Source organism: Sinocyclocheilus grahami, unplaced genomic scaffold (genome assembly GCF_001515645.1).
Source record: "Sinocyclocheilus grahami isolate Dianchi unplaced genomic scaffold, SAMN03320097.WGS_v1.1 scaffold142.1, whole genome shotgun sequence".
NCBI classification, from domain to species: Eukaryota; Metazoa; Chordata; class Actinopteri; order Cypriniformes; family Cyprinidae; genus Sinocyclocheilus; species Sinocyclocheilus grahami.
In genome coordinates this window covers 1,263,002-1,282,828 of record NW_015505321.1, presented here as the reverse complement: position 1 = coordinate 1,282,828, position 19,827 = coordinate 1,263,002, and the positions used below count along the sequence as shown (strand labels likewise).

Here is a 19,827-nt window from a genome sequence, read left to right as displayed (position 1 = left end):
GCATTTTAACCCGTTTAATCCCAAATTTTTCCCAGACATGAAAATATCCAAATGATGTGTCATTAGTAACCCTTTGAAATAATCAATTATTCTTTTTTATTTTTTTGGAAAAGTGTGTGAATTTTATGGTCAGTCACAATTGTAACCGGTGGGATAATGTGTTTACTGAATTAACATATTTCTGCAGTCTTAAAAATTGTTATATATCTTAGCCCAGCTATTTTAAACTGTTAATCACATTCTAGGGTTACTATTATGCATAAAAAACCCTTATACAACATTGATAGGAATACTGAGATCAAATACCAAAAAATACAACCATCAACGTATTTCAAAATTTGTAACATACTTTTTTGTAACATATATCATCACATTTTTATATTAGTGCTACCAGTATTACAACATTAATATTCTAACTTATTTGTAACATTTGAACTTTTGATTTAGTGCAATATTTTGTACTGCCATTAGGGACTGCCAGTGAATAGCTGTTGCATGCATAAGATGCAACCTTTTTATACTGACAGTGTATGATTTCTATTAACATTACAGAATAGAACATGATCAATATTATCTTTCAACGTTCAATTTAAATAATTGTAATTGCACAAACTATGTAGGCTACAATTTCAATTTGTTTATTGTGAAATAACTCAAACATTTATGGGTTTTTTTGTGTGTCCTCTGATAAGCATTGTTCAGGGCTGCCATTCCCAAAAGCTTTAATGCTTTCTTATGATACTTTTGGGAAACGCAGCCCTGTTTGAATGCACTCAGAAGTGAGTGAACGCTCTCTGTGATTGATTGGTTCTGTCTTGCAACATTTGTGTGTGTTCAGATGAGCAAGAAAATAGTTATATCCTACACAATTACTCGCTAACAAAGGTTATTCATCCAATTCAATGCATATTGTACGCATTATTATTATTATTTTTGTTAAATAAACAAAACCACTGGTAAATAAAACGCACCTTAGTATCGATATTTTTTGTTTGAGTATCGATACTTTCGATACTCGCGTCAGTATCGATATATCGATACTTCGGATCAATACGCCCATCCCTAGTTTACACGGAAACGACAACGGTGCCGTTTTCAAAAACGTCCACTTTGAAACCCGTTTTCAAAAATATGCGTTTTCAGTCCCCAAAATGCCATTGTTGTGTAAACAAACAATCAAAACACATAAAAATTTTCACGTTTTTGGCTGAAAATGTTGTTGTGCAAACGGCCCCTGAAAAACATGCCCAGGCAACTTCCAAGAGTGATTAAAGATGACTATCGGAAGTCTTTGTTTGACTAATCCAGATTAATGCACTTGTGCTTGAACTCATGTGACCCGTCGGAGCTTCCAGCATTCAGTAGATCCTGCAAAAGGACATAAACATCACAAAGGTTGCGTGAGGTAATGGGGGTCAGGGATTTATTCTGTAAGATCTCTCCCAGGGTAGCTGAGGTTTTAACCAGACTTGCCTAATTTACAGCAATCCTCTGATAAAAACACACCACAGGCCCAAAACCTGCCATTCATCTCCTCATATACAGCATTTTAATATGGCGTGATTCAAGAAAAAGTTTTCTTGTGCAGTTTTTTCAGTACAAAAGGCTAGATGATTAAAATTTTTGAAGAAAATGGTGCTTGTTCATGAAAAATCTGCAACAACCACAGAGAAAAAAGCCTTTAAAATGTAATACATAATCTTGGATTCAATATTTTCTTATATATATATATATATATATATATAAATACACTTTAAATAATATCCTACACCTAATTAAATCAAAAGTAAATAAGTACAAAATTGGCATTTTCAAAATCCTGTAAGACTGCTAATGTATTTCTAATTAGATCTAAAAAATGTAGAACCAATTAAAAGGGAACCCTTAATAAAACCCTTAATTCTAAACAAATTCGATTTTCAGTTTATCTTGTAGGAGCTTATTTGCTGTTTACATGGATCCTTTTAGGATTGGTACCAAATTGTAATAATATATAATAAAATATGGTTCTAGATTTGACAATCAAGTCTAATTAACCTAAATAAGACACTAAAATAAAGTATGCCTTTTTTTAAAACAATCAAAAAGCATACATACATGTATAATACGTGCATCATTGTACAGTCCTCATGCACAGAAATCTGTGTTTTCTCCAAACAAACAGTATTAGCCTGTGTGGAGAGCCTGATGTGAGGTGTCAGGTGGAGAAGTTCAATTGGCAGCCGCTTCAGCAGCACACAGCTGTTTACTCACAATCAGACCTCAGTCTGTCATCAGCATCTAGTTACACAGGCAAACACAGGATCAGGACCATAGCAACCTCTATTGTTTTTATGTTTGATAACACTGGTAACACTGTATTTAAAGTAGAGTTGAGTGTGCTTTTAAAATTGCTGCTTAATTTCCAGTTTGTTTTACATATACATACATCACACACACACACACACGTTTGTGGGGACTTTCCATAGACTTCTATTACTTTTATTCTGACCAAACGTTATTTTCTATCCCCTAACCCTAAACCTAGCCCTTACAGAAAACCTGTTTGCATTGTTACACTTTCAGATAAACATCATTTACTATTTTTAATATTTTTTTCCCTTGTGTAAATGTAATGTAAAAAATGTCAGGTTTTACTATCCTTGTGGAGGCATTTGGTACAAGTATACACACACACACACACACACACACACACACACATATATATATATATATATACAGTATATATATATATTCATATTTATATATGATTTATATTATATATAAATATTAATATGTGTGTGTGTGTATTTAGGATTAAAAAGTATTATATAATTTGGAATTGGAATATTTTTTTAAGTATATATATATATATATACTGTATATATAAATTGGGTTCAATATATTGCCCAATTTATCATTGACAAGGTGAAAATGTTTAATTCTGATTATTTGTAAAGTGACAGCACATCTCTTCATCTGATATACTATAATCACTAAACCATGATATCGCCACAGTAGCTGTTTTCTATGGACATATATCTTATATGTCTTTTTCAAAAGCAAAAAAGGCCTCTAACACTAGCTTATTCTATCTGTTTTCTTTCTATTTATTATATCATTTAAAAAAAACCTTGCTATGTGTACTACATTAAGCTAACTGAGACTTATAGCACTTGCGTATCATTGCTCTTTTGTTGATTCTGATTGTTTCCATTGTCCTCATTTGTAAATCGCTTTGGATAAAAGCGTCTGCTAAATTACTAAATGTAAATGTAAATATATGGAATAATTCAAACACGACTACAGTCATGAATACATTCTTCTATCTATATACATGCACCTCTCTGTCGATCCCATTCAGTCACCGTTAACTAATTAGATGTCTGCTTAAACTAAGAGCCTCTGTCTGAGAGATGCATTTCATGAGATGTGCTCTGTGCTGAATTAGCATTTCTGTGCCTGAGGTCTGAATTGGGAATGTGGCTACCTTTACTATTTTGTTGCCATTAAAAATGAAAGTGACACCAAAGAAAAGGAACGAAATGTAACGGAAATGAGATTAAGAGCAGAGCAGAGCAAATGTTCATATGTTCATGTTTTCTCTCATATTCACTCCTTCCATCTTGCGGTTGTTTGCCTTTGTCTGCTTTGCTTTAAATGTTATCTTGACACGCCCCCACATGTCTACATCACTATGTGGGAAGATTTGCATAACGCCGCTCAAATGTTCACGCAAAGAAAGAAGGCGTAACTTTGATTCTCGCTGTAGTATCGTTGTTGCCGTGTGTTTCGTTGTGAAAGCGAAACTACTTTGTTTGGTCTTCCAAAAGAGGACACAACTAGAAATCAGTGGTTAAGTTGTATTTACAACACTGTTCCAGAACACTTCAACCCAAATATTCAGATGTGTGCAGCAGCACATTTTGCGGCGGATGAGGACTGTTTCCTGTGAGAGTAGCCTACAATGCCGGTGTCTGTTTCTATAAAGTGGGGCAGTTCCAACTTTGCAAGGACAGTCTGGCGCTTCTGACTCACAGCCTGTAAGTACTTTTATATTTAAAGAATTTGCCACTGATGATTCAAACGTGAGTTTTGAGCAGTGTAGAGTAGCACTTGTTGTTTGTCGTTTCTCCAGAAATGGTTTTATGTTTACGCAGCGCGATACGCAACGCAACGCGTAAAAAGACAGTATAAGTCATTATAATCAGTAATTATGTCCCCACTGGATGCAACAAATGCCTCGTTTATAATGGGTTTTATTGTTTTTGTCTTGTCGCGCCGGGACACGGCATCACAGTATGTTAAGGGGCGTAACATTTCCGTCACACGCTTGAGGTATTCGGCCAGTCACAACGCACTGGATAGCTGGCCAATCAGCATACACCTTGCTTTTCAGAACGATGAACTTTGTAAAAATTTACGCGTTTCAGAAAGGCGGGGCATAGAGGAGCAACAATAATGTACATTATGTGGAAAATAATGTGTTTTATGAACCTTAAACTGCATAAACATTGCATTACACCAAATACACAACATAATGTTCTTTTTAGCAACATCATATGACCCCTTTAAAGGAGGCCGCTGAAGCATATCTTAACAGCTCACGGCGCTTTTATTCCACCCACCTCAGTGAAGTGACCTGCCACTGTCAATCATTCTCTTGTAGCCGCGCTGGCACAAACACACCTCGACCTCTGATAAACAGCGTGTCATAGCAGACTAGTGCTGCGCCGTGTGTTAATGGAGGACGTGAGGGGCTTGCAGTTCTGCGGTGGGCCTGTCTAGTCGCTTGTTCACTGTGGAGTGATAAGAAGAAATAACCGGCTATCTGAAACCTGCTTTGGGAGGTCCAGGTGTTCAAGAAATTGTCTTTGCATGTCTGAATGTGTTTTTACACCAGCTCTTCCTCGCACCTTTTTTTCTTGGCATAATACATTTTCTACATTGCTCATCTTATTTCTGCATTTTTATATCTAGTTAAACTGAATGCTTTTTTCCCCCCCTGTAAAAATAGGATTTCAACATCATTTACTCACCCTCATGTTGTTCCAAACCAGTGTGCTGGAATTGTTTTGGTGAAACACATAAGAAGACATTTTAAATCTTTACCCAGTTCATACTGACATTCTAATTCTATAAATATTATTATTCAAATATACTTTTTTTATTCAGCAAGCATGCTTTGTCTTTTTCAGGATTTTTTTTTAATGAAAAGTTTACTGTAAAAAATGCTGTATTGCATTTTAATAATGCACTGTAAAAATGCAAATATATGCAGCTTTGTTGGTTTGCTGAAAATCTTACTGACTGTATATATATATATATATATATATATATGTGTGTGTGTGTGTGTGTGTGAGACACTTTTTTTATGCATGGGTGCTTTTTATTTAACTTCTTTTGGACTGAAGCAATGCAACACCCACTGACTGCAATGATAGAGCTTGAAAGATCAAAGACAATTTTTAATATAACTCCGGCTGGATTCGTCTGAAAGAAGAAAGTCATATACTAGAATGCCTCAGGGGTGAGTAAAAAGCAGCCTAATTTTAATTTTTGGGTGAACTAACCCTTTAAGGGCCAGAGGACGTGAGCTCGCATGCGCAGTGAGAAGATTTGTGCGTGTACTCATCCGAAGCGCGTAAACCCGCGCCTCAGAACTCGCACAAATATTAAGCTCTCTCTGAAGTATTGTGTTTAAATGGACAAATTCACACAAAAATTATGTCAAAATGCCCGTCTTGGTAAGTATCCTATAACAGCACTGGATCAGTGCATTCTCTTAAAGTGACAGCACATTCTTAATATTAATCAAACAGCAACAACAAAGAAATCACTCAATGCTCTTGATTGAATAGCTTTTGTAACAAGTTAGATAGATTATTCTTATTTTCTTTATTTTTATTTGACAGTATAGTTTTAATACCGAAACCGTGACTCTAAAACCGTGATACAAACCGAACCGTGAGTAAGTTGAACCGTTCCACCCCATATATATATAATATATATATTCCATATATATATTAGTGCTGAGCAATGATTAATCGCAATTAATCGCATCCAAAATAAAAAAAATTGTTTATATAATATATGTGTGTATTATATAAACAAAGCCTTTCAGCAAAACCTTTCATCGAAGTTTCATCAAAGACAAGAACGGGTATTGTTTTGGTTTTAGGACAACTTTGATCAAACGTTTTTGATCCACTTCAAATGAATATATACTGTATATGAACCTTTTCAAGCCTTTTCAAACCGAATATTAAGATGTAGTTCTTGTCTGTTGCATATCTATATTTAAATGGCCTGTTTTCCTGTTTGTGTTGTGTCAGGTCTCAGTATCCGAGGCAGTCAGGATGAAGATCCTTCGGATCCTCAGCTCATGCGTCTGGATAACATGCTGCTGGCAGAGGGTGTGTCCGGACCGGAGAAAGGGGGCGGGGCAGCAGCGGTTGCTGCGGCAACAGCAGCAGTGGGAGTGGGAGCTGATAACGCCATTGAGCACTCGGACTACAGAGCCAAACTCAGCCAGATCAGACAGATCTACCACACCGAGCTGGAGAAATACGAGCAGGTCTGTACACCTGTGAACAACCCGCAATCCATCAGGAATATACGGCTGTATCAGAAAAATGAGTATCACTAAAATCAATCAGACATCTTGGCACTGCAGCTTTGAAAAGTAGCTTGTTACTGGAAAAATTACACTACACATCTGAAGTACCTGGGAAAAACATAGCTAAGATAGTTACTTATTTCATGTATTGAAAACATACATAATGAGTAGTGTTATTTTAGTATTATTTATATATAATTATAGGTTATAATTTTTATTTTGAATGAGCTTTTAATTTTAATTTTCAATTTAGATTACTTTTTATGTCCTCTTGTCTTTTTTTCTTTTTTGCTGCTTTTTTAATATTACTATGTAGGTTTATTTTTTTATTATTATTTCTTTTTTTTAACAGATAGTGATTTTGGTGCAACATTTCTCATTTTCATTTAGTTAAAGTTTTTCATCTAATATTTAGATTTTATTTTATTTCATCTTTATTTCAAATAACAAAAATGTTTTAATAGCTTTAGTTTTAGTTCATTTTTAGTAATTTTGCTACTTATCACTTTTTTGTCATTTTTCACAAAGTTAGTAAATTATTTTGTGTACTGAAAACACATAAATACACATATTGAGTAGTGTAATTTTAATATTATTTAAATTCTATTATTATTTAAATTTCACTTTGAATTAGCATTTATTTTTATATTTTCAGTTTAGTTTGATTTTTAGTAATTTTGTTATGTGCATTTGTTTTCTCTTTTTTAACATTATATTTAGGTTTAATAATAATAATAATTTTTATTTATATAGTAACTTTAAAGAACTTTACAAGGTCGCTTTACAAGAAATAGAAAACTATCATACAGCAAGACAATTAATTCAAAACAATACATAACATTTAATTTATTTATTCATTTATTTTATTTCCAGATAATCATTTTAGTGATTCAACTTAAACGTTTCAGTTAGTTGCAAATGCAGCATTTCTAATTTTCTTACAAAGTTTTTCATTGAATATTTCTATTTTAATTTTCAGCTTAATTTCAGTTACCAAAAATGTTTTAGTACTGTCAATTTTAGTTAATGACTTTGCATGATCAGTTATGAGTAATTTGATTGGTCCACAGGCGTGCAATGAGTTCACTACCCATGTGATGAACCTGTTGAGGGAACAGTCTCGCACGCGGCCCATCTCACCCAAAGAGATCGAGCGCATGGTCAACATCATCCACCGCAAATTCAGCTCCATCCAGATGCAGCTCAAGCAGAGCACCTGCGAGGCCGTCATGATCCTCAGGTCCCGCTTCCTCGACGCCAGGTCAGAAACACATTCACAGTCATGCATTTGGCAGACTATGCTATCCAAAACCTCTTGCATAACATGTATTGCCTGCATCTTGCCAGTATTTATGTTTAGAATTTTTAAGTATATAACTTATATAGTATTACATGCTATTAATATGTTGAATGAGCGTTTATTTTAATATTTGCAGTTTAACGTTTATTAATTTTGTTATATGCTTTTGTCAGTTTTCTGCTGTTTTTAATTACAGGATTAATTTATTTTTATTTCAGTTTTAGTTTTTTTTTTATCAAAACATTTAATGCATGCATTTTGAAAGTATATGTGCTTCCTTGAATAAGGTGCAATCTATAATACACCTCATTTGAATAGAAATGGTATTTAGTATTACTTATATATTATTAGTTCAGGACCACTATCGTCAAAGATAATTGACAATTAGCATACAGTTTGGATTAGCGGTATGGTTCCGTTCTGGGCAAGAACTCCCTGCGCATCCATGCAGCCTAGCATGGATGAGAGCAGGGAGAGCAGCGATAACCCCCCAGGGTAAACAGAACAGAACCAACATAAATGTATGCAGATATCGTTAAAGTTCAATAATGTTATGTACACATTTTAGAATTAGTCTGATTCAAAGGAGAATCAGAAGGCTGAATCCCGACTGACAGAGGAGGAGCTGGGGATGGGGGAGGGTAATTAGCTATTGAGCAATGCGAAAACTGCTGATACTACTGCGGGACCTTGTATATGAATGCTTAGATAGGTGTCGTATTCCCATAGGTTGATGGGGATCAGCTGAGAGTCAGCTGATGCGAGCTTGACTAGCGTGACCTGCCAGAATTAATGCTACGCTTGATTTATAGTTTTTATTAATGTTCTTAATTAGCCTATTTTTTATATTTTCAATTTAGTTTTTTTTTAGTAATTTTGTTATGTGCTTTTGTCAGTTTTCACATTTTTATATTACTATTTAGGTTTAATTTTTTTTTTTACCCACATGTTTAACCATCATGCCTTATTTATTGTGAATGTATTTTGAATAACTATTGAATAGCTTAAGGGGTCATATTCATGCTTGGTATGTGTGGTTTTTTATTTTTTTTTTTTTTTTGTTTTTTTTTTTTTTTTTTTTTTTTTTTCCCCCCCCCCCCCCCCCATGATTTTCAGTTTAGTTTAATTTGTAGTAATTTTGTTGTATGCTTTTGTCAGTTTTCTCTTTTTTATATGACTATTTAGGATTATTTTGTTTCAGTTTTAGTTTTTTTTTTTCCTGAAATATCTTGCATAACATTTAATGCATGCATTTTTCCTGTAAATGTGTTTGCTTTTGTGAATAAGGTGCAATCTATATAATACACCTCATATACATAGATTTTGCATAGATAATGCTTGGTTAAGTTGGATTGCAAGTGGTTAGTGAATAAGCTCCATGTTTCTGCTCTAAAATACAAAGCTCAAAACTGTTTAGTGACTTCAAACATCATTTTGAGAGCTTAAATGATCCCCAGAGAGACTGTCCTACTAATAACACACTGCAACAATAGTAGCAAAACATGAGAGCGTACGAGTTTCTTGATTTGTGATTCGTACAATAGGATTTGTGCACCTGCAGTGAAGGATTCGAGAAGGTGTAACTGTTGTGTTGTTTGTGGGAAAGAGAAAAAAATCTACAAGTTTGCAACTTCTGTGGCTCAGTTGTTTTGCACCAAAAACACGTTCATATGCAACTAGCTTTAGATAAAACAGCATTTGTTAATAAAGACTAATTGTTATTGATGGTGAGTCCGTGTTTTTACACATGTAGGTGTTTTTGCGAGTGTGGGTTTGTTTCTGAGTGTATTGGGTGTGCTGAGAGCGAGGCGTGTGTGAACGAGTGGGTGATGTGGTAATATTTTAAGGTCTTGTGAGTGCTTTTCTTAAACTGGCAGAAGGAAATTTGCCAATTAGTGCCGGTTGGCTTGCAAGGGCACGAGTTACTTAAATCAAAGAGTAAATTATGCACAAATCTGCTCATCAGAAAGTTATTCAGCTGATGGAATGCAAATGAAGCAGACAGCGATTGGTGGGCTCAGTGTTGACATCATAAAGAAAGAGTGAGAGATTGGCTTCTAAAGTCAGATTTAATCTAGTCTCATTGTTTTAAGCAAACAAGTGGCCTAAAAATAAGCTTTTATGCCACATCAGGGACTGTTTATTGGATACAACCTAATAGTTGTCTCACCTATAATATATACCCAATAATATATAGATGCAATAATTGATACTTTATGTGTTGTGGTATAGTTATTGCATCTACCAGCAGGGGATCGTTGGATCATGCTGATCAGATAAACCAATGAAAACAATTTGTAAATTTTTTTACTTGACCATTTTGTTTGTTTTCTAGTACAGATATCTAAACATTTTTTACCTTAATGTTGTGTTTCAGTCATTTTGAGCCAGAAAATATTTTCTTTTTCCTGAAAATGCTAGTTAATTTGATAAATCTTTTTGGTGTGTTTTTTTTCTGGGCTAATTATATTATCTGGGCTAATAATTCTGTTTTGTTTTATTTAGTAATTTTGTTATTTGATTTTGTCAGTTTTATTTTTATATTACTATTTATGTTTTTATTTTGGTTTTAGATTTTTTTTAAGATTTTTTATCTTGCATAACATTTAATGCTTGCATTTTGCCAGTATATGTTTCATTATGTGAATACGGTGGAATCTTTAATACACCTCATTTAAATTGAAAAGGTGTTCAGTATTATTTATATACTATTGTAGTTTTTATTCATATTTTAATGCATGCATTTTTATCTTATGTCTTTGTTACACCTGTGGTGTTCTCAGTAAGAAATGCCTAGCCTAAAAAAATGCTTATAAATCTGTCATCATGCTATATTTTTACCAAATATTGGATTCAATTTTTTTTTCTTTCAGTTAGCACATGCAGGTTTTGTATTTGTTTTTGGATCTGATTGACCGTAGCCTTCATCGGTCTAAGCTTATGCTACTCAGTTTTTGAGTGAACATTGCCAAAATTATTCGCAAATAATGTTTTTTTCCCTCAAAAGCTGAGGCCTATGATCAAATTAAGTAAAGGGTTAAATGAGTTTATGCATAAAACAGGAAAATTATCTGCCAGGGGGGTCAGAAAAATAAACTTAATTCAAAGGGAAAACAAGAATATTTTTCTGACCCCGTTGGCAGATGTTTTTCTCGTTTTAACCATACACTTAACTTAATTTTGATGTTTGTTTTTTTTAAAGCTAGACTCAATATCTTTTGTCATTTTGCTCATCAAGTACTTGTATATTGATTTAAGATATTTAGATATTTGTATTGGAAAATCAGACAAAAATACAGAGGAAGAAAGCCATTTTTTGCAGTGATGTTGCTTGTGGAAATACACACTTCACCTATAATAACCTTTAATAGTATGTCAAGATATTGAAATGGTTGAGGATCTATCAGTCCTCATGATTCCTCTTTCTCCAGGAGGAAAAGGCGCAACTTCAGCAAGCAGGCGACAGAGATTCTGAACGAGTATTTCTACTCTCACCTCAGTAACCCGTATCCCAGCGAGGAGGCCAAAGAGGAGCTGGCCAAGAAGTGTGCCATCACTGTGTCACAGGTCAGTCCAGATCTCGGACGATACTGCGCACACGAGCCTTCAGCAGTCAAACAAGGAGACTTTATTCACAATCTGAGCAAAATAACTAACAAATTTGTTAAAGGTGGTCTGTGACACTGTGAAGGTGCAGAGAATTTGGCTCAGTAACAGTAACATCTCAACATGAGTGTGTGCGAAGTGATTTAAAACGCAACAGTGAGCGCCCAGTTTTCTGCCGCATGGATCCTGGAAGTATTTTTCCCATTGATTTTCTTTCAGAAAGTTTCTCAATAAAGCTCAAATCGAGTTTAGTAGAAGGCTCACAACATCGCAAGATTTGTTTTGCAAAACCATGTGTGAAAATCGAATGACAAAAGGTCTGGTTTTGTGTAAAAATGTGCAAAAATTTACTTTTGCGGGAATTAAAGAGCTACCACCATAAAGAATTGCAAACAACTGAATCAGTTCAGTTGGTTGTTAAAGGGGTCATGTGATGCGATTTAAATTTTTCCTTTATCTTTGGAGTGTTACAAGCTCTTGGTGCATAAATAAGATCTGTAAAGTTGCAAAGATTAAAGTCTCAAATCCAAAGAGATATTCTTTATAAAAGTTAAGAGTCAACCACGCCTACCTAAAATGGCTCATTCTAACACGCCCCCACATATCTACCTCACTATGTGGGAAGATTTGCATAACGACGCACAAATGTTCACGCAACGATATCTGCTTCGTCATGCCTGGAGCTGATCCGTGCTGGTCGCTGAGGAAATACTTCAACTTCGCGCTGTGGATCACCGGATCGGCTTTCACCGTGGACGAAGCGGAGTCCAGCTCGGGGTCGTCACATGTGGTTGCCGCACGCCTGCCGGACGCTCCTTCGTCGAATCCACCGGCCGCGCCGTTCTCAAGGCCACCCGCCTCTGCTCACTCAAGCCCTCCATGTGTGACGCTGTGTGACGCATTTTATGGAAGACTGCTTCCTGAACGTGCAGAGTTGCATACAATGGGTCTGTGCTCAAAGGCTGTTCTATAAAGTGGGGCAGTTCCAACTTTGCAAGGACAGTCTGGCGCTTCTGACTCATAGCCTGTAAGTACGTTTTTTATATTTAAAGAATTTGCTACTGACGATTCAAACGCGAGTAGCGCTTGTTGTTTGTCGTTTCTCCAATCAGAAATGCAGACACGGTTTTATGTTTACGCTGCGCGATACGCAACGCAACGCGTAAAAAGACAGTATAAGTCATTATAATCAGTAATTATGTCCCCACTGGATGCAACAAATGCCTCGTTTGTAATGGGTTTTAATGTTTTTTTCTCGCCATGCCGGGAGACGGCATCACAGTATGGTAAGGGGCGTAACATTTCCGTCACACGCTTCAGGTATTCGGCCAATCACAACGCACTGGATAGCTGGCCAATCACAGCACAGCTCGCTTTTCAGACCGATGAGCTTTGTAAAAATCTACGCATTTCAGAAAGACGGGGCTAGAGGAGAAACAATAATGTACAGTATGTGGAAAATAATGTGTTTTTTTAACCTTAAACCACATAAACACATTTCCTTACACCAAATACACAAAATAATGTTCTTTTTAGCAACATCATATGACCCCTTTAACACAACTACAGTCTTTCATGCTCCAATGCTACAATTTTCCATATTAACTAACATTAAGTAGGTACCTAGTTAGTCTCAGCCTGAGTCCGCACACCCCTGAGCAAGTTAACATTAGTCGCAAGTAAACTATTAGATATCTGTGTGCAGAATTGTATATTCTCTGTTTATTGAACTAATTAGTAGTCATTACTTTTGGTCAGATAATTCAAATCATAAAGTCAAATTTTTCTGATAAAATCCACCGCTAATTGACACATAAAATGAACTGTACATTAGTTGCATGAGACTGGTAGACAGTTTTATTTTAACATTATTTATATACTATTATAGTATTTTCTTAGTGTTTTGAATTAGCTTTTTTTTGTTTAATGTTTAGTTATTTATGTGCTTTTGTCATTTTTCTTTTTTTCTTTTTCATTTAAATATTTTTTTTAGTTTTCAGTTTGAATTAGTTTTTAGTTTGATATTTTCAGTTTTCATTTTAATTTTAGTTAAAGTTTTAGTTCTTTGATATGCTTGTCATTTCAAAAAATTTTTAATTCTAAATATTTTTCACTTATTTTTACATAAATTTTGGTTTAAAGTAGTTTTTATTATGATTATTTATTATTATTTTCTTTTATACTTTTTAGTTTTTTTTAAGTAATTTTGTTATTGGCTTTTGTCTTTTTTATTAGTTTGTTTAAAAACAATATATTCTATTTTTATTTCAGTAATTTTAGTACTTCAACTTAAACATATTTCATTTTCACTTAGTTTAACTTATTTATGCATAACATTTCATTTATATATATATATATATATATATATTATTATTTAATTTTTTTCCCCAATGCAGAATCAATAACAACCTCAGAGCTCATGGAAACTCATGAAAAGTCCACAAAAAAAATCTCTCTGAAGGGCATTTTTACTTCCAGAACGGACTGTTGCGCTCGACTGAGATGGACACACATTATGAATAATCAGCCTGTTTTATGTTTGTGTAACGGGTGGGTGTGTACACGAAGTCGTTACTGTAAAAAAGCCCCTTCTTTTTGTGCCCTCAGGGGAAGGGAAGCACCATCACTGTGTCACAGGTATGTCACTAAAGCATTCGTCCGTCCGCTGTGTTGTCTGTCGATGTTGGTTGCAGTGGCAGCCGTGTCTCTGTGTGCTGAACAACAGTCGATGCATCATATAGTCATTTATCCAGCAGCTGGAATTAGTCTTTATGGCCATAAGACACACACACTCAGCCAACCATGCATACATTTCCTCACCGCTACTGAGAGTTACATGCTTTCCTGCACTTGGATGGTGTCTTCCGGCTGTCTTTTATTGGATCCTGAGATTATGACATCAGTTTTTATAGCGCTTCTTGAACTATTCCGCCTCCCATTGGCAGTTTAAGGCCTGTTTGGAGATATTTTATGAAGGAGTCATTGCTCGGGGTGGATGTAATTTTAATATGTCTGGGTTTGTAGCAACGTTAATGTTCTTTTGCAAAAGGTTGGTTCATTTACAATGTCTTACAAATGTGTGAGAATAACAGTCGCTGTGAAACATAAAAATGCATGCATTTTTCCAACAAGCCATGAACGTTTGGCTTGCAGCTCATATTTCATTGGACTTTATGAATTATATAAAAGTTTTTTTTTCCAATATGAGAGGGTGTGATGAATTAAAATAATGTCAAAATTCATTGAGGTAAAAAACGGATATAATATTTTATGATGCATATTATAATATTTCTATAATTTCTCTCTTTCGTTCTCATTAGGGAAGGGGAAATGTAGTTAATTTTAAATAAAATAATGCCACAATACAAAAATGGTAAAGGTCCAACTCGTTAAAGAGGTATCTTTCTCTTCATGCAAAATGTAATTTCTTTTTTTGATTTTGGGGTAAAAATATTTTTATAACATTTTATAATGTATATTATAATATTTTTTATAATATTTTCTCATGAGATTCAACCACATTTGCCTCACCCTCTTACTTTTTCATTATGGGGGAAAATGGGATTAATTAAAATAAAAATTATCTTTATGCAAATATATCATATATTTATTTAGGTTTTTAGGTGAAATTTTTTTTATAATATTTTAAAATGTACATTATAATATTTTTATAATATTTCCTAATGAAATTCATCCACATTAGCCTCTGTCTATTTATTTTTCATTGTGGGGGGAAAATGTGATTAATTTAAATAAAAGAATGCTGCAATACAAAAGTATTATTGGTCCTTCGAGAGACTTAATTATCTTTATAAAAAAAAATTCTTTAGATTTTTGGGTAAAAATATATAATTCATAATAATATTTTATGAAGTATAATATCATATTTTTATAATATTTCCCTCATTTGCCTCTCTCTCTCAGGTTTCGAACTGGTTTGGTAATAAACGTATTCGCTATAAGAAGAACATCGGTAAATTCCAGGAAGAGGCGAATCTGTACGCAGCGAAGACGGCAGTGACGGCGACTCAGGCCGTGGCGGCCGCTGTACAGAACAGCCAGACCAACTCGCCCGCAACGCCCAGCTCTGGTACACACACTATGAACGAGACCACCGGGGCTAGTTGTCACAAAGGCTATATCTCAACAACTATGATGTTTTGAGTCCAATAGTTTTCTTCAGCACTGGTTTCAAATATCAATGTTTGTCGCCCAAAACAGTTATCATTCTTAAATTAATAGCCAGTCATCATCAGGGAAATGACCTAAGTAACCCGTTGTGACAACATGTCCTGCTATAGGGGACATATAGGGGTGTTAAATTAACTGTATCATGTTTACTAGTGGAAATGTAGACAAAAGAATAGAAAGTGTGACAACTAGCCCCGGTCTCTTTTATTGCAGAGCTGAGCTAGTGTGATTATTTGGTCATGAACATGCATTTTTGAAAGAAGTCATTAAAGAGTTTAAAAGAGTTCAGTACTGTGATTTTCTCTACAGGCTTTCAGATGAAAGATGAAGACTTTCAGTTGGATGTGGCAGAAGATAAAAATAATCTGTTAAACAACATGTTCACTGGTATGTTATGGTGTTTAATGTTTTAGTGTCATTTGAGATACTATGATAGTTTTATTCATATTTTTAATTATTTTTTAGTCTGTTTTCTATTTTCACTTTAATTGAGTAATTTTGTTGTGTTTTTGTCATTTTTATTCTTTTTCTTTTTTAAATATGTCTATAAAGTTTTTATTTATTTTATTTATTATTATTATAAATTTTTTTTTGTGTGTGTGGTTTTAGTTTTCATGAGCTATAATAGCCCTGGACTTGTACACTTCCTGTGATGATTTGTTAGAATTCCCGTGAACTTCCTCTCTCTGTGTGCTGTTCTTCCCATTCAACTCTCCCTCACTGTTCAGCTTTGTGTGTTTATGTATGTGCGTATACAGTGGCCCAAAAGAACATTTGGATAATTATTTTAACAGGCAGAATTCCTTGACATCACAGATAAAAATATCAAAGCAAGTGGCATCTGCAAACAAATAATGCAGCTTTTCTTAGACCTAACGTCACTGATCATCTTCACAGACTCACTGTTTCTGTTTCTCTCCGTGTCTCTTCAGGTTCTTCAGGTTCGTATAGTTTGCCGGGTTCAGGAGACATGTTTATGAGCATGTCTGGTCTGAACGGATCCTACCAGCCGGCCCACGTCCCCAACACAGGACAGACACAGGTATCACACACACCAGCCAAAATATAGATATACAAAATATATAAACAATCACAATAGATCAAATAATTATATTTTTTTGAAAGACGTCTCTTCTGCTCACCAAGGCTGCATTTGTTTGATCCAAAATACAGTAAAAACAGTAATACTGTGAAATATTCTTACATATTCTTATTTCTGATTAAATATGGTTTTAATGGTGTACAGTGGTTCATGACTCTCTTATGCTGAATCTCTTGTCTTTCTCTCTGCAGGGAGACTCCATACGTCACGCCATCGGTCAGTCGTTGGGTTACAGCGACGGTCTGCGGGGAAACCCGCTTTACAGCCCGCATGGCTTGAACGTGAGTTTGACAGAGAAAAAATAATAATTTTAGCCAGAATCGCAGATGAGAATGCTTGGACGCTTTCAACTAAATTCTGACGTCAAACAGACTCAAATCCAAACTAAAAGCTCCTGGTGCAAAAGTGCATTAGAGTCAGAATATTACTGATGCACATATGTAATACACACACACACATGCCGTCTCATGTGGTGGGAAGGAATAATCTCTTCGCAGCAGGTCTCCTGGGGTCATTCAGACAGACGTTGTATGATCAAACCGTCGCTCCATGAGCCGACAAAGACGACAGCTGAGATTAAGTCTGCGAGAGGTGATGCGCTTCTGTGAAAAGGCAAAGATATAAACGTATGGATTCATATTAATATTCACACATGCACACAGGGCTGTTTGCTGGGATAGAAAGCAAATGCGTTCCATTTTCCATTTTCCAAAATGCATCTAATAACACAGCGACATGCACAGCTCTTGGCAGTATATATCTGCCTTCTTATTGAACCACGCTCTCTCTCTCTCTCTCTCTATGAGAGAATTTGCAGTCCATTTCCTTATCACTATAATAAAATATGAAACTGGAATTGCCTGCAGCTTTGTACAGATGTGAATAGCGTCTTCCCAGATGAGGTCTGATAAGACGCGCTTTATAATGGAGTCGATCTGGAGTCACAGCGCTAAAGGTTCATTTATCCACTGAGGCAGCCATGTCGACTCTCTAATACTGAAAACAATCATATCACAAAGAGAAGTAAAGGGCAGTGCGAATAGCTTCAGATGTCATGGATACTTACTAACATTTAATCTTGACATTTACACAACCGTCACATAATGTTAGCCACACTTTAAAAACAATGATTTCTGAACCAGTTTTTTTGAATATGTGTTGTTTTCCAGTTAAAATATATCTAAAAATTAGATAAATGTACATAATACTGCATTTGTTTTTTAGACTTGTTTTCGAATTGTTAATTGGAGACTTGTTAATATGATTGTCTGGCAGTTTTGGCAAATTTTTTTTTTTTACTTGTTTTAAGTATAAACAACTAAAACAAGTGCAGACCAATCCAGTGCAGAAAAATAAATTACTAATAAAAAATAATAAAAATGTCTTAAAATAAGACACTTTTTGCAGTGTATACTATTTTCACTCCACATTTTCATTGTAAAAATCTAGCTAGTTGACTCTTTCAAGGGTGTGTTAAATAATGTTAATTAATTTATGGTTAGCCAGATAATTATGACGAAAATTTAAATTTTGAATTAGTAAGATTAGACATCTTTTTGGCCTTGTAAAAACAAACAAACAAAAACGAAAAGCTTAATCCAGCAAATGATTATTTGCTGGTCTTACCTGGTTTATAATGATTTCCCTGCCCAACCATTTATGTGTCCAAAAAGCAGACCAGGATGGTTTAAGCTGGATTTTGTTTTAGCATGGCAAACAAAAGTTTAGATAAAATTGATATAAACAGAGCAAAAAAAAATCTGTCAGCCAGACAAAATAATAATAAAAATAAAATAAGACCAAAATACTAGTTAAGAATTTGACATTTGCTGTGTATTCTGTTTGCAACCCACATTTTCAGTGTAGAAATCTAACTAATGTTCTAGTGGACTCTTTCCAACCAGGATATGTAAACTAATTAATAATAGTTGATTATGCTGCGTTGAGTTAGAAATAACAAATATGACCTGAATGTTAACACACAAGTAACCTGAAGAAAAATTAAATGGAATTAATATGTATCTAATTTATTTCCACAACTAAAAGAAGCCATTTTCACCCTGGAAAAACAAACAAATACAAAGACAAACAAAAAAAAAACGGCTTAATCCAGCATATGATGATTTGCTGGCTTTGCCTGGTTTAAGGGGGTTTCCCAGCTGACAAATGTCCAAAAAGCTTCTAAAACCATATGAACAGACCAGCCTAACCAGACCAGACTGGTTTAAGCTGGATTTTGTTTCAGCAGTTTATATAAAAAGGATACAAACAGAGCATCTTATCTGATCTTGCTCTCAAAAATCGATACCAGCTAATGTTTCCATTCTGACTCTAATTGAACGTCTCAAATGGTCTTTTCCGTGTCTCTTTCCAGGGTAATGGTGGCTGGCACGATGCTGTCACTCCATCTTCTGTGACGTCTCCTATAGAGGGAGCAAACAGCGTTCACTCGGATACCTCTAACTGAACTTTAACTAACCCACAGGACAACCTACAGCACCCAACAAAATCTCAGACAAGAACTCAGAGAGATGAGCGCGACAATGAAACGGACTCAAAACCGCTTACTTTGACCAAAACAGCACCACGTTGCAAAAATCAACCCGAGAGGATTGACGGTACCAGCTTTCTTTCCAAAACTGGTGATACCTCAATAAGCATGTCCAACATGTACGATTGTTGAAACAAGGGATGCTTTTGTCATAATGTCTCTGTGAAAATCTTGGAATAGGTTTTAAAATATATCATGATTTAAATTTACTTGTAACACTGTCTTATTGCACAGTACAGTATGTTCATTCTTAAAGCCGATTTTTCTCGTACAGATCAACAACATTGATTTTTAAATTGTACTTTTAACAATTTAACTTGAGCATTAATGATTTTCATCATAAATATCACTGGCATTTTGGTTTTACCAAGACTTTAACAAATGATTACATACAAAATCAACACTGCAGTCATGCATATTTAGATTCAGATGTGGATGTAGGGTTCCAGAAGTAAAATGCCATTGATAATGTCCATAAA

At 34.8% G+C, this 19,827-nt stretch overlaps 1 protein-coding gene across 2 annotated transcripts in view; it reads left to right on the top strand.

Annotated features, from left to right (window-relative positions):
• Positions 1-19,621, top strand: part of LOC107591489 (pre-B-cell leukemia transcription factor 3-like) — a 43,175-nt gene extending 23,554 nt beyond the window's left edge. Inside the window, exons 3-11 of one of the 2 annotated variants that reach the window (XM_016280644.1) lie at positions 6,315-6,556; positions 7,669-7,859; positions 11,330-11,465; positions 14,112-14,141; positions 15,429-15,594; positions 16,005-16,082; positions 16,628-16,737; positions 16,989-17,078; positions 19,172-19,621. In XM_016280644.1, coding sequence (XP_016136130.1) covers positions 6,315-6,556; positions 7,669-7,859; positions 11,330-11,465; positions 14,112-14,141; positions 15,429-15,594; positions 16,005-16,082; positions 16,628-16,737; positions 16,989-17,078; positions 19,172-19,264 — 1,136 coding nt within the window. In that variant the 3' untranslated portion in view covers positions 19,265-19,621. The remainder of the gene's footprint in view (positions 1-6,314; positions 6,557-7,668; positions 7,860-11,329; positions 11,466-14,111; positions 14,142-15,428; positions 15,595-16,004; positions 16,083-16,627; positions 16,738-16,988; positions 17,079-19,171) is intronic. The other variant, XM_016280645.1, reaches the window with a different exon arrangement.
• Positions 19,622-19,827: the final 206 nt, after the last annotated feature.